Below are 15634 nucleotides of genomic sequence, written 5' to 3' on the forward strand. Positions count from 1 at the left end.
TTTAGATTGATTCTTACACATTTTTACATAAATCTAAACCTTTTTGGGGCCTTTGGACTTATCGTTCAGTTTTCCGTCCAGCTAGAAGTCTACCTTATACCCTACGTTAAAGTATTTTATTTAGTCTGTTCCAGATATTTCTAGTGTTCAGACGTACTTTGGTGAGTATAATAATTTTTTTTTTTGAAAAATTTGACTTTTTGATTTTTTTGATTTTACAATAATTTATAAGTTTATTATACGTAAAATGGAAAAGTTTTTAATTGTCAGAGATCAAACCACGAAAATCCGTAAATTTGGTGTCCAGGGACGAACTCTGGAATTTAAAATTAAGGATGTACCGCCAGGTGAGGAACCCGTAAGTTGGATTAAAAAGGCCATCGAGGATATTGTTCGAAAGGGTACTGAAAATATTTTGCCACATGATCAGGTCGGTTTCACTTTTTGCTCCAAGGATTTCGTTAGAGGTCAGGGATGGATGAGGTTAAAACCAGCCTCAGAGGTGACAGTTGACGATATATGGAACCACATAAGTTCCATATATCAGAGCAACAGCACCGGTTTAAACACCGAAACGTTTTGTCTTGGTATTACTACCGTAAAAATGCCTACTGGAAAGGGTAGAGGTCGTAAGTACAATTCATTTAAAGAGGAGTGTTCTAAACGGCGAGGAATTGTTGTTATTAAAAACAACGATAACCTATGCCTTGCATACGCTTTGGTTGTAGCCAAAGCTTACGTTGACAAAGACCCTGAACTTACAAAAATATGTCGCGATAGAGGGAAAATACAACGGGAAAGAGCATTGCAGTTAATAGATAGGTCTGGTGTTGTTATTCCTAGTGAGGGAGCTGGAATTCCTGAGTTGCAACAGTTTCAGGCATATCTAACAGACTATAAGATTGTGGTCTATAGATATGGAACTAAGGGACGTGATGTCATTTATGAGGGGCACACTTACGGACCAAAATTAAACCTTCTCTTTCATAAAGGTCATTTTAATGTAATTCGGTCACTGACCAGTGCGTTTATCAGTACGTATTTCTGTGATAAATGTTATCAACCCTACGACCATAAAGACGGACACAGCTGCGTTGATACGTGCTTTGCATGTCGTCGTTCACCAGCTTGTTCCAAAGAAGCTGTTAAAGTTCCCTGCGATAAATGCGGCCGGGACTTTTATGGTGAGGTATGTTTCAACGTTCACATTAACGACATATGTGACAAAATTAAAAGGTGTAAGCAATGTTACAAAATCTACACTAAAAGTCATATCTGTGGGAAGATCTTCTGTAAAACTTGTGGTAAAAATTACCCATCAGATCATCTTTGTTACATGCAGCCTGATTCTGGTAAACCTCCCTCAAAAGATTTTTTGTTCATTTTTTATGATCTTGAGACTCGTCAGGAAAAAATATTGCTAGATGGTTCACTTCTTCAAGAACCAAATCTCTGTGTATTTAGTCAGCGATGTTACAATTGTCTTCAGGAAGAAAAATTACAGTTTTGTCAAACATGCGGTTTTCGTCTAAATGTTTTAAACGAAAATGTTATTTCTATTTTTATTGAATATGTTTTTCAAATTAGGAAAAAATTTAAGAATGTTGTCGTTTTGGCACATAACGGAGGGGGTTTCGATAATCAGTTCGTGTTGAATTACATCCTCACAAAGACCGATTTAACCCCTGATCTTATCATGCGGGGTACGAAGTTAGTTTCGATGAGTGTTGGGAATGTCCGTTTTCTCGACAGTCTTAATTATTTTCCTATGGCCTTGTCAGCTTTACCAAAAGCTTTTGGTTTAACAGAGTTAAAAAAGGGCTATTTCCCACATTTGTTTAATAAAGGGGAAAATCAATCTTATCTCGGACCTATACCTTCTCTAAAATTCTATGATATCGATAATTTGAAGAAGGATGCACGTGATAAGTTAATAAATTGGCATACTGCTAAAGTTGCTAACGGTTATGTTTTTGATTTTCAGAAAGAGATCGTTGACTATTGTATTTCCGATGTCATGATATTAACACAGGCTTGTCTTACATTTAGGAAACAATTATTGAATACGTCAAATGTCTGTCCTTTTATGGAAGCTACTACCGTAGCCTCGACTTGTAGTAAAGTATTTAGGCGAAATTTTCTACAATCTGACACAATAGGTCTTATTCCTAAAGGTGGTTATCGTTTTAAAGATAATCAGTCAAAAATAGCTCTGCAGTGGCTACTTTGGGAAGAGAAACAGCGTAATATTAAAATACAGCATGCTGCACGAGGATTTGAGGCTGTTATTAATACTTGTAAAGTGGATGGTCTTTACGAAAATATCGTGTTTGAATTTCAGGGTTGTTACTATCATGGTTGTCCCCAATGTTATCCCGAAAACAGATTGGCTCCTCTTCATGACGATCCTTCACACTGCATGGAAAATCGTTATGACAGAACTGCTGCCAAAAATCAATATCTAAAATCTCTGGGATATGAAGTCGTTGAAATCTGGGAGTGTGCCTTCAGAAAAACTATGACGGCTGAGATAAAATCATTTACTGAGAATCACCCCTTAATGAGAACTCAACCTATAAATGCTAGGGATGCTTTGTATGGTGGTCGTACTGGTAACACCGTGGAGTATTATAAGGCTCAAGAAAATGAAAAGATTAAATATGTCGATGTTTGTTCCCTATACCCTTGGGTATGTAAGCGTGGAAAATTTCCTCTAGGTCATCCTAAAATTTTTGTAGGAGATGAATGCCGGCATATAGATTTATCACGAGTATCTGGTTTAATAAAGTGTAAAGTACTTCCTTCCTCAAACCTTTATCATCCTGTTCTACCCGCAAAAATAAACAATAAATGCATGTTTGTTCTTTGTCGTAAATGCAGCGAGGACTTTATGCAAGGAGAATGTCAGCATTCCGACGAACAGAAGTCACTTACAGGAACATGGGTAATTGAAGAAGTTGTAAAAGCTTTGGAAAAGGGTTACAAAATAGTTGAGACCTACGAAATCTGGTCGTACGAAACCCGTGAATTGTCAAAACATCAAAATGGTCTCTTTTCCGACATGATGAATAAATTCATCAAAATCAAGCAGCAAGCTTCAGGATGGCCCCGTGGTTGTGTAACAGCCGAAGAAAAAAACCGATACATCGAACAGTTTCTCCAGATAGAAGACGTTCGGTTAGAGTTTACCGAAATAACGGCGAATCCTGGCCTTAGATCGTTAGCTAAATTAATGCTTAATTCGTTCTGGGGTAAATTTGCACAGCGAGAAAATCTTCCCAAAACTTCTATTGTAAACAATCCTAAAGAATTCTTTGCTATGATGATTAATCCCTCGATCTATGTAAATACTGTGGTTCCTGTAAACGAGGAAACACTGGTTGTTACGTGGGAGTATGTGGAAGAAGCATTTTCAATGTCTTCCACTGTAAACGTCGTTCTGGCCTCATACGTTACGGCTCTAGCCCGCCTCAAACTGTATTCCTATTTAGACATGGTGGGCGAGCGTACTTTATATTATGATACCGATTCAATTGTGTACATTTCCAGAGACGGTCTGCCTGATCTTCCTACCGGTGACTGTATTGGTGATTTAACTGATGAGCTAAGTGGTGGTCATATTTCGGAGTTCGTTTCTGGAGGCCCCAAAAATTATGCTTATAAATACATACTTCCTAATGGTGACGAAAAATTTTGTTGCAAAGTTAAGGGAATTTCCCTTAATTATTTAAACTCGCAATTAATTAATTTTGATACTATTAAAAAGATGGTACTTGTAAAGTCGGAAGGTATTAAAATCATAAGTAAACAAGTTAGACGAACAACAGAACATCAAGTCATAACACAGGAAATCCATAAAAATTATCGACCACATTCTACAAAAAGAAAATTTTTAGAAGATTTTAGTTCCGTTCCTTTTGGTTATAAGAAAATGAAAATTTAAAAATATGTATAAATTTATTTATAGTGTTAATATTATTGATTATTGTAGTTTTAATACACGGCTTTTTATTATTTAGTTATATGTACATATTTTATATTAGTATTAAATGTGTCTTTTAAGAATTTTTCATAAATTAGTTTTCCGTTCTCTATTATCCAGCGTCTATTTGGTTGTCTGTTTTTCTATCACATATTGTAGTTGGCTTTTAAAATTTTTATAGTAAAACAACGTTACCAGGAATCTGTTATGAGTTACTGATTAATTTAAAGATCTTAAAACGATGTATAGCATATTAGGGTTAAATATCATAAAATTTGTTCATTAAGTTTTAGAAGATGTTAAGACTACCAAAAGATATCCGTTAGCGACTACTGGTGAATTATGAACTGATCTTAATAAATTAAGATCAAGTGTTCCTGTTGCCACCTTTTTCTAATAAAAATGTAACAAAAATATGTCTAGCATCAGATCGTAAAGACGTCTACTGAAACATATTATTCACAAAGATATCTGATATGGACCATTGGCGAATTATGAACCGATCTTATTAAATTAGGATCTAGTGTTCGTGTTGCCATATTTTTCTGATAAAAACGTAACAAAGAGTTGTCTAGCATTAGATCGTAAAAGATGTCTACTGAAACATATTATTCACAAACATATCTGATATGGACCATTGGCGAATTATCAACCGATCTTATTAAATTAGGATCTAGTGTTCGAGTTGTTACGTTTTTATCTGATAAAAATGTAAAAAAAAAGTTGTCTAGCATCAGATCGTAAAAGACGTCTACTGAAACATATTATTCACAAAAGATATCTGATATGGATTACTGGTGAATTATGAACCGATCTTATTAAATTAGGATCTAGTGCTCGTGTTGTCACTTTTTTTAATAAAATGTAAGAAAAAAGTTGTCTAGCCTCAAATTGTAAAAAGACGTCTACTAAAACATATTATTCACAAAGATATCTGATATGGACCACTGGCGAATTATGAACCGATCTTATTAAATTAGGATCTAGTGTTCGTGCTGCCACTTTTTTACTGAATTGTAAAAAAAAAGTTGTCTAGCCTCAGATTGTAAAAAGACGTCTACTAAAACATATTATTCACAAAAGATATCTGATATGGACCACTGGCGAATTATGAACCGATCTTATTAAATTAGGATCTAGTGTTCGTGCTGCCACTTTTTTACTAAATTGTAAAAAAAAGTTGTCTAGCCTCAGATTGTAAAAAGACGTCTACTAAAACATATTATTCACAAAGATATCTGATGTGGACCACTGGCAAATTAGGAACCGATCTTATTCAATTAGGATTTAGTGTTCGTGTTGCCATCTTTTTAATAAAATGTAACAAAGTTGTCTAGCATTAGATCGTAAAAAACATCTACTGAAACTTAATATTCACAAAGATATGTGATATGGACCATTGGCGAATTATGAACCGATCTTATTAAATTAGGATCTAGTGTTCGTGTTGTCACCTAAAATAATAATAAGAAAATCGATCGACAAATCTTAATGGTCTGCTTTCCTGAGTTAATTTTTAAGTATGTTTTTAATGGCCAGTTACCCAACAGGAGTTTAGTTTTCAGTTTAAGTATCTTCTAATAAAATCAATGAAAATGTTTATTTAAGTGTGTGATGGAAAAAAGACAATCATTTCGCTTTCATACTGACTGTTTGTCCCATACTAACAAAACCTCTTCCGGCGGTCGTGTAACCGTACCGACTAGCGGTGGATGCTGTTAAGAACAAAATTTGTTCGAACCGAATTGGTTACGTTTGCCTTCAATATATGTTTTTTTTTTTCATAATATATTCACTCAATTTCATTCCTTCGCTTACCTACCATTTTAATATCATTTTCTGTCAGTAGCACCTTCTCCGTACTGACTGCTGATAAGACTGAATTTTTGTTCAAACTGTCCTTTTAAATTTCTTCTGTATATTATATACTCTGGATTTTTTAAAATAATTAACTTATGATCGTAGATAAAATATAGTATGCAACTCGCACGAGTTTTGGTCACTATTCTTTAATAATTGATCATATTGATACATTATATCACATTTCAACGTTGAATATTTGGTGGCCCCTTTATAGTATAAACGGATGGTCCACTTTTGCCGCACAGAAACACGCTAGGTACCACATTGTGGGAGTAGTACTGTAAACTTAGGGTGTCTGTCAGACTCGCTTACAAACCGGGCTGTCACTTATTGAGTTGAGTACGTAAAGTGTTCTCTGTATGTTTTAATATGCATCGGGGAATTGTTGTCTGATGGTTATCGAAGAACCGTCTGTGATCATATCCCCACTATCACTGTAACATGAATTGTGTTTTCTCACCTTACCTTGTATATATCAGCATCTAAATATAAAAGTAGACAACGGACGAAAAGAAGAAAATATTGGTTATCTAATTTGGGCAGTGGGACACCACTTTGATGATTTGCGACAAGATCTGTGTCTAGCCGTGGACAAAAAAAAGAAGACCTATATAAAGCATTGGAGGAAACAATCGTAAACCTATGTATAGCACTGGAGGAAAGAATCGTAGACCTATGTAGAGTACTGGGCGAAAAAATATGTGTCGAGCACTAGACGAAAGAACGAAAGCTTATATGTAACAGTGTATAAAATATTGAGTTCCCCTGTCAAGCAGTGAACGTTCAATTAGTGAATAGAAGAAGGTAACATGAGATGAAAAACAGATTAGCGAAAGAAAAAGAAGAAGAGGAAAGAAAGGAAAAGAAAAATGATTCGACTTGTCAGTAAGCGTGATGTGACCCGAACACCTGAGCAGGTGCAAACATCAAAGGATGCCGCTTTTTCCCACGGTCGGTAAAATTTTCCCAGCGCCAAGTGCCGCAATATCTACTACTCACCACAAAAAACTTGAAGCATTTGAGATGTGGCTTTATAGAAGAATGCTGAGAATATCATGGACAGCAAGGATCACGAACAAGGAAGTTCTAGAAAAAATGAAGAAGGAACCAGAGATTGTGTTTACGATCAAACGCATAAAATTGCAATATCTGGGACACGTTATGAGAAATCAGCACCGTTACTCCCTGCTGCAGTCTATATTGCAAGGTAAAGTCAAAGGTAAGCGAGGACCCGGTAGAAGGAGAATATCATGGCTGCGGAATTCAGGAACATGGTTTAAGAAAACCTCAACGGAGCTGTTTCGAGCCGCAGCGAGCAAGGTCATGATTGCCAATATGATTTCCAACATCCGAAACGGATAGGAACCAGAAGAAGAAGAAGTATTAAATGCAAATGCAATTCATTGGCTTTTATTTGGGAATTCCACAAAATTTAATTGATAGCTACCTAAAACTATGCGAAAAGAATAATTTCTCTTTATTTGTTCTTGTTCCTTTAACATGGATAGTCAACTGTTCGTTGATTACGTTTTGAGCCAACGCGGACGAAAAATAATATATTTATATCATTTCAAATTTCAATTGTTAAATCAAATTGCCTTTTGTGGACTTGCTCGATGAAAGGATGTAAGGCTAAATGGCATACATTTAAACCATTATATTGACGAAACGACAAATGTAATATATTGTTGTAGTATTCAAAATTGAAGGGTAAAAATATTAAATGTACGATGAAATCAATATTTCAGAGATTATAGAAAATAAAAAAAAAACACTCCGAGCTGCCTGGAACTAACCAAAGGTAATCTTAGTCATAAATAATCTTTTGTATAAATATAACAAGTGAAATAGTGCGGGTACAATGAATAGAAGTTAACGATGGTTTTTCCCCATAAGCCATAAAGTGTTCCGTAAGCCGGATTTGCGCCGTGAAAAGGACAATAAAAATAGTTAATAAATAAATGATTGTTCGGAATATGTAAATACACAGTAGAAATTAAGTGTCCTTGTAGAAATAATATGAATTAGGAAAGTTTGTAGGTATTTCTGATTTTATGTGGGAGTGGTATGCAAATTTCTGATTGGCCGAGAATTTGGAAAGTGGTGATGGGTGTGTATAATGAAGGGTTGGATGAATGGATAGAGGAGATGAGAGAGTCAGTTAGTTCCAGTTTCTTAAAGTGAATGGTTGGTTTTCGAGGTGGTATCCAAGGGTAGTAAGTGATAAAGAATAAGTTGTGAGTTAGTGAAGTAATTGTGTCAGACGGTAGCTGCTCTGGTACAAATTTGTAAGTAAACTTTTCCTACTTGTATTCTACGTATCGCTGTTTATTTCTGAACGAGAGATTAAGTTTGGCGAGAGGAAAAGAGGCTGGCATCATTGAAGACACTAAATTGCAATATCTTGTTTAATATTGCCAATTCCATAGGAGGCTGCTGAGAACTGATAGTTCATCAGAGGAAGCCTTTCAACGGGAGAAACATTCATAATATATTAAATTTGAGAATTTTGGGTTAAAAAAATATTATATCATATTAGTAACGTGTGAATAAGTTGTCGATAGTCGAAGGAGATTAAATTTGTTCTAAAAGGGGACACGGAGCTGTGGAGAGAATTGGATAATTCATACAAATTTTTCTTGGTACAATCGTTATATCAAAATTGCATTAGGAAGGACACTAAATATTATTTGATTTGTTTATGTAGAATAATAAGCTGGATTTTAGATTGTAATTGTATTATATTATCCATGCATTATTGTAGGTTCACGTACGTAGAACGAATTTTGTTTGATAAACATTGTATGCTAATAATTTTTGGAGGTATTTTAATCAGTTTATTTTATTACATTATTTTCATATCATATTATGTTGTTTTATTACGTTACTCTTTGGACCTAATCCATCAGCTGTAAAGTATAGATATTGAAGCACGAGTAAAACCTGAGATAACAAAATTGAAAGGTGTGATATAAATCATCAATCAAAAATTTTAATAATGTTTTATATATATTTTTTGTAAAGTTTTAAAATTAAAAGTCTAGATATCACATTAATATATCTATATATATATATATATATATATATATATATATATATATATATTAATGTGATATCTAGAATTTTAATTTTATTTTATTTTAATTTTAATGTTACATATATGGACACAGCTCAACCTCATAATTTTCCGTCTATTTCGATTTTGTGCCTCTTGCATCCTGTTGGGGAACAACCTCTACTTTATTAATTAAAAAAAAATGTAGTTTTTGAAACAATAAACTTTTTGCAGTTAAAATGTTGTTCCACCACAGATTTGCAGAATCATTTTTTACTTGATACAAGAAAACAACTTTTGGCAAAAGTAATGTCTTTTTTAAGATTAAGTGTTTTGAAAAAAAAAATAACCTTTTTTACCTTGTGTGTGTAATTCATAAGTGGTTCCAAGAATTGGATAACTTTTAGGTCCAGGGATAGCATCAACATACTGCCAAATATCTTGGTATCTCTGTCTCTTTTTTATATAAACGTATATTATCAGAGGTATTAAAACTGCTATTAACAAAATCATGATTTTCGCGAACTGATGCGGTGATGAACTGCGATATAAAAATTTAACACAATGATTTGTAGTTGAAATTTTAAAACTGACAAACGCATGGACCGGCTGGACCTATTTGCGAATAAAAAATTAACTACAATATTTTTTCTCTAATAATCTTTGTCGAATTTTAGTTTTTCAGACGTTAATTTTAAAATAAGTCGATTATTTTAAAATAAATTATAATATTTCCTTAACTATAGTATTTTTACGTTAAAAGCAGAATTAACTAGGAAATATTCACTTAAATAACACATAAGAAATAAGAAACTTAGCTAAAATCGTATTTACTATAAATTAGAAAATAGAAATGTACGACATAAAAGAGAACACCACAGAAAGAATTGGTGAAAGACAGGGAAAAAGTGTAATGCAAGAGTAATAAAACAAAATATTTATTGTCCTAATAACAATATTCAGTTAAAGGCTATAAAGTGTAAACACATACCAAAAAAGATCACTTGAGAAAGGCACTCTGCCGAAACAGCTGTAGTGATAAGATTTTATAATAAATTTTCTGATAGTTTCGAAGTAACGGTCGAGTCCATCACTTATTTAAAAGAGTTATTATCTTTCAGTAATGAAGATTAAGAATTGGAATGCGCATTAATCTCTAACTGAAGAAAAATTGGGAACGATACAAATCGACCCACATTTTTCTCTGATAATGAAGTCTTGCTGAAAGCAATGAATTTGAGCCTAGTGATCACGATAGAAGCTGATGTATCACTTGACGAAAGAGAAGGAAATTTAAGAGACTCTGGTGCGAAAAACGAATTACATAAAAATAAAAATAATTTTTCCTACGGCAAAAACCGCAATTATAAATAGTATGAACAGGGGCACCCTTACGCGTAAGCGTAATTTAGTAGTTCGTCTACCGGGACCAAAAGGACTAGCAAGAAATATGGATCATAGTAACTTTTTGGAAGCATGAATTCTGTTCGTGACCAAAGAAATGCTGCAAATCATTCTCACATAGAATATTGTAAAAATTGAAGCAGTTCGATCAAGGTTTAAAAAACCGTTGCTAACTTACACTAGTAACTTCAATATTGATTAGCTAAAGGCATTAATTGGTCTCTTATACTTATGTATACAGACTTCATATGTCCCTGGAGAATATTTGACTGTTGACGAAATGCTTGTACCGTTCCGGGGCAGATGTTCGTCTAAAATGTATATGCCCAAAATACCAGATAAATATAGATTGAAAATTATGTGTTTATATTATTCACGTACATTTTGCATGTACAATGCTTTTGTTTATACCGGCTAGGCAAGCAGAGTTAGAGTTGATGTGTCAGTCCTTACTAACGACGTTCTGACTCTTGTCACCCCTTTACAGAAAACAAACCACAACATTATTACCGAAAACTGGTCCTCTTCAATTCAGTTGAATTGTGTGAATAATTGAGCGAGCAAGGATTGCGACCATGAGAATTAATAAGCCGCAATTATGACTTGAATTTAAACCAAATAGAAACCGACGTAGGATCATTATTATTTGGCCATAATAATGGAATATGCTCTTATGTGCAAAAAAAATCGGGACGTCATACTTATTTCAACAAATAAGTGATGAAAGTGGTAAGCCAGAAATAATCCACGATTACAATTGAACTAAGGCCGGGGTTAGATCAATTGTGAGCTAACTATTCTGTTGGACGGCGAACAAGACGATGGACAATAGTGATTTTTTACCAAATTCTAAATATAACTGCCGTGAATAGCCAGGTATTGCTAAAATGTCAAACTGACTAAGAAGAGAGGAAGAAATCATCTTCTTATACTAGGAAAATCACTGGTGATGGATCATATGCGACAAAGAAAACTGGACAGGTTACCACTTGAACTCCAAGGCATCATTAGAAAACGATTGGGCCAGGAAATACCCATGTAATCCGAAAGTCTCATTGTTCTTTCTATCCTAGAAGTAAGGAATACAAGAGCACATAGATCAATGATAGATTATGTGGTCACAAACAGAAATAAAAAATTTATTTAAAAATCCTTTATAAAAGGTATATGATATGATATACTACATGAAGTTGCTGGTCCTGAGACGAAGTAATTGGTAACTCTAACATCATAAAATATAATACCAAATAATGTAAACCAAATTGTAATAGATAAATTTTAACGAGTTTTTACCCTGATATTTAGTGGCTCAAAACATGTACACCTAGACACTGATGATGGAACATGGTTTCCGAAAACGTTTTGTCTTCATGACATAGCCCGTTTGGGTTTTTAATTTATATATACCTTTTATAAAGGATTTTTACTTAAATTTTTTGTGATACATGGTATACAGCCAGCTACAGGAACTTAGTTTCCTTGTGGATTACAAACAGAAATATTCACCATAAACAGATAGTGAATGTGAGAAGTTTGGTGTCACCCAATGAGGACAGCGATCACTATTTGGTACTTGGTAAAATTAGATTCAATGAAAGATGGAAAGAGAAGCTTAAACAAACCAATGCAGAGGAAATAATAAAAATAGAAAATTTAAGAGATGACTCCATAAAATCATTATATCAAAAAAGGCTAGAACAGAGAAAATACAAATGGAGAATATCGAAAATGAAAGCAATGTAGAGAATAGCTGGAGAAAACTTAAGAAAAATATTCTGGATGCGGCCCGAGAAGCTCTTGGAACGAAAATAATAAACAAAAAGTGGTCAACGAAAACACCATGGTTTACACTAGAGGTTAAACAAAAATGTCACCAAAAAAAGAAAGCTTTCCTAAAATATAAGTCAAAAAAAACGAATGAATCATATAAAGAATATAAAAAAATAAGAACTGAAACTCATCAATTGGTAAGAAAAACAAAAACAGATTACTGGGAAACATTCCCAAAAGGACTAGAGATGGATTTCTATGGACAACAAAAACAAGTATGGCGCTTCATAAGACAACAAAGAAGCGAAATGAAAGAACTAGTTGAAATAGAACGCATACAAGAGGATACATGGGCGGCCTTCCTGACAGAAATGTTTAAAAAACAAAACGAAGAACCTTTACCAGAAACGCCAAATATAATAACTGAGGAAAAGACCGAAATCTCCCAAAATGATGTGAAAGAAGGAATAAACAAATTAAAAAACAGAAAGTCACCAGGAGAAGATCAAATACCAAATGAACTCTTAAAATATGGAGGTGATCACCTTGTATAACAACTGCAACTTCTTATTTATAAAATAATCACCACGAACAGAATACCGGATAAATGGAGGAGAGTGATCATGGTGATGTTCTTCAAAAAAGGAGATAAGAAAGACCCCAATAATTATCGAGCAATAAATCTATTAAATACAACACTCAAATTGACAACAAAAATAATAGCGACAAAAATAAACGAACGAATATCTCTGCAAGAGGAACAGCAAGGATTTCGGACAGGAAGATCATGCACGGATGCAGTTTTTGTAATAAGACAAATAAAAGAAAAGTCGCTGGAATACAACAAACCAGCATATATGTGTCTGATAGATGTAAAGAAAGCGTTTGATAGAGTGAGAATTCGGAACGCGATGAAGATGACCTACAAAGATTAATTAAAGAATTCGAAGATACGGCGCTCATATACAGCATGGAGATCTCAACAGAGAAAACTAAAACAATAGTGATATCAGCGGAAGCGAGACGATGTAAACTAGTCGTAAATAACAAAATAATAGAACAAGTGATGGAAACTGAATACTTGGGAATAAAACTGCCAAGCTACGGAAAAGTGGAAGAAGAAGTACAAAAACAAGTGAACATGGCAAACAGAGCAGCAGTATGTGTCAACAACACAATCTGGAGAAACAAATACCTCACAACGGAAACGAAAACCAGGATATATAAATCAACAATAAGACCGATAATGACGTACACCGGGGAGACAAGAGCAGATACGGCGAAAACACAAAGACTACTGGAAACAACAGAAATGAAAATCTTACGAAAAATAACAAACCAAACTCTAAGAGACAGAGTAAGAAGTGAGGAAATACGAGTGAGATGTGGTATAGAGGAAATAAACGCGTGGTCCAAAAGAAGAAAAGTGGACTGGAATCAACACATCGAAAGAATGACAGAAAATAAAATAGTACGAATAGCAAGAGACAAATCGCCAAATGGAAGAGGATCATTGGGATGACCGAGGAAAAGATGGTCAGACACCGTCAATTGAGGCTAAACACCGAAGTAAAACAGGCATTAAGCCTATTTATAAAGTACGAAGAAGAAGAAGTAAGGATAGGAAAGTTAAAACAGTGTGTAGAAAATGCAAGTAACATATTTACAAAGATTACAATGCCAATGTTTGTAAAAAATTTTCAAGATTAGTATATTATATAAAGCGAAGTACTGTTCTTACTTTTACTTATGAATCAAATTTTAATTTTTGAAGAACTGTATTTTTACTGTTTTTACTGTAATAAAAAAATTGGGGTCTTCTAGGGACTCCACCAGCAATGATTTCACCAGCAGAGTTAAGGGTTAATATTTAAGTTAAGGAATTGTAAACGTCCTTGTCTTATTTTTGTTTCTGTATTAAATTTTTTGGTGAATTTTAAATGTATTCATTTTTCATAACCTTAATTTTTTAAAACTTGTTTTGCACTTTATAAATATTTAATCATTTATACTTTGATCATATTTACAAACTATTAGATTCTTACTTTTTTATTTGCATGGCTATTAGTATTTTGAAATTAATTACACATTGACTGAAATAACTATCAGAAATGCTTATAAATTTTAATTTTTTTAATAATAAAATAGTATCCCATCCTGTCTCTGATTTTTAGTAAACCTTGAACACTCCAGTAATTCTTTACTCTTATAAAATTAGAATGGCAATCGTATGGCCAGATAACATAAAAAAAAACAAAAAAAACTGTTTTATTTTAATTTATTTGTATGGTTTGTGATGCGCTGAATGATAAAATGAATTTCGTTTTATCGTAGTAAGTACGTTTTTTTATTCATTGGGTAACTGATTTTCCTAATGGTATTACTTGAAAGAGATATAAGTACGGCATATAAAAATATGTAGTAATGTTTTTTATTTTAAAGATTTATTTTTGAATTCAAATGAACCCAGGGTCGGTTCTAGGGTTTTGGACGCCACGGGCAAAAATAATTTGGCGCCCTTTATACAAGAATATACAAATTTTCTTCAAATTAAAAAAATAATAATAAAAAAGACAAAAAATTAAAATAACACAACAAAAAACTGTGTAAAAATTTATTTATTTAAAAAAGAATACAAGAATTATTTAGGTACTTACAAGTGATGCAATATATGGAATAGCATAACGAGTGCATTTGAAGTTCCAGCGACGAAGGAGCGAGAATATTTGTACAATCAGTGTCTGTATTTTTACCCAAAATTTCGCCACATCTTGCGTATATGCAATATGCGTCTTGCAATAATGCGTATTATTGTTCTTTCTGGAGTTCTATCATGGTGTTAACTTTTAATCGACTAGAAATCTTCTGATATATGGCCCAACAATTCTCCGAGAAACCTTTTTTTAATTGCTGTATTGCCAGATTTTAGTAAAAGCCCAAGAAGGTCCCCATTGAATAGCACTCTTGCTCTTTGCACACCAAGACGATCGGTATCACCGCTCCAATAACATACTTCATCATCAGCTTGGCGCATTTCGCAGTGTTTAGTGTACTACACCACATGAGGACAGAGTAGGTCACCACCGACTGGAAAACTTAATTTAGCACCCTTCTTTTGGTGCTACTTGGGCCTCTAATGTTCAACATCAGCCGTACCAACGCCCCAGACATCGGTTCGTCTTCTCCACCGTCTTTTGAATGTATACTTCGAACCTCAGTCCTTACGACAGCCAGACCCTCAGATACTTAACCGATTTAACCGGTACAACCTACACTTCTTCCACTATAAAGCGAGGAGAAAGAAGATTTTTCCCGGCTCCCTTTGAGAACTACCACCTCAGTTTTCTAAGGTGCTAAAGAAACTGCTGCAGTATTTATTTCTTCCCATAGTTGGTTGCAAAGGCTTATGGGATTCTTATAGACACGTTGTTTTAATAAGTCTCAGACACCAAAATCAAGCGGATTAAATTCTGGGCTACGTGGTGGCTATAATGTGTAATGGATGAATATATTCTTTTGGATACTTATCCAAATCTTATGGTATATTATGGAACAATATC

At 33.8% G+C, this 15634-nt stretch overlaps 1 protein-coding gene across 1 annotated transcript; it reads left to right on the forward strand.

Moving 5' to 3' along the window:
• Positions 1-247: 247 nt before the first annotated feature.
• Positions 248-3943, forward strand: LOC140435692 (uncharacterized). The gene has a single exon (XM_072524412.1). It carries the CDS (start codon positions 248-250, stop codon positions 3941-3943), a length of 3696 nt encoding a protein of 1231 aa, XP_072380513.1.
• Positions 3944-15634: the final 11691 nt, after the last annotated feature.

Source organism: Diabrotica undecimpunctata, chromosome 3, assembly GCF_040954645.1.
Source record: "Diabrotica undecimpunctata isolate CICGRU chromosome 3, icDiaUnde3, whole genome shotgun sequence".
Classification (NCBI taxonomy): Eukaryota; Metazoa; Arthropoda; class Insecta; order Coleoptera; family Chrysomelidae; genus Diabrotica; species Diabrotica undecimpunctata.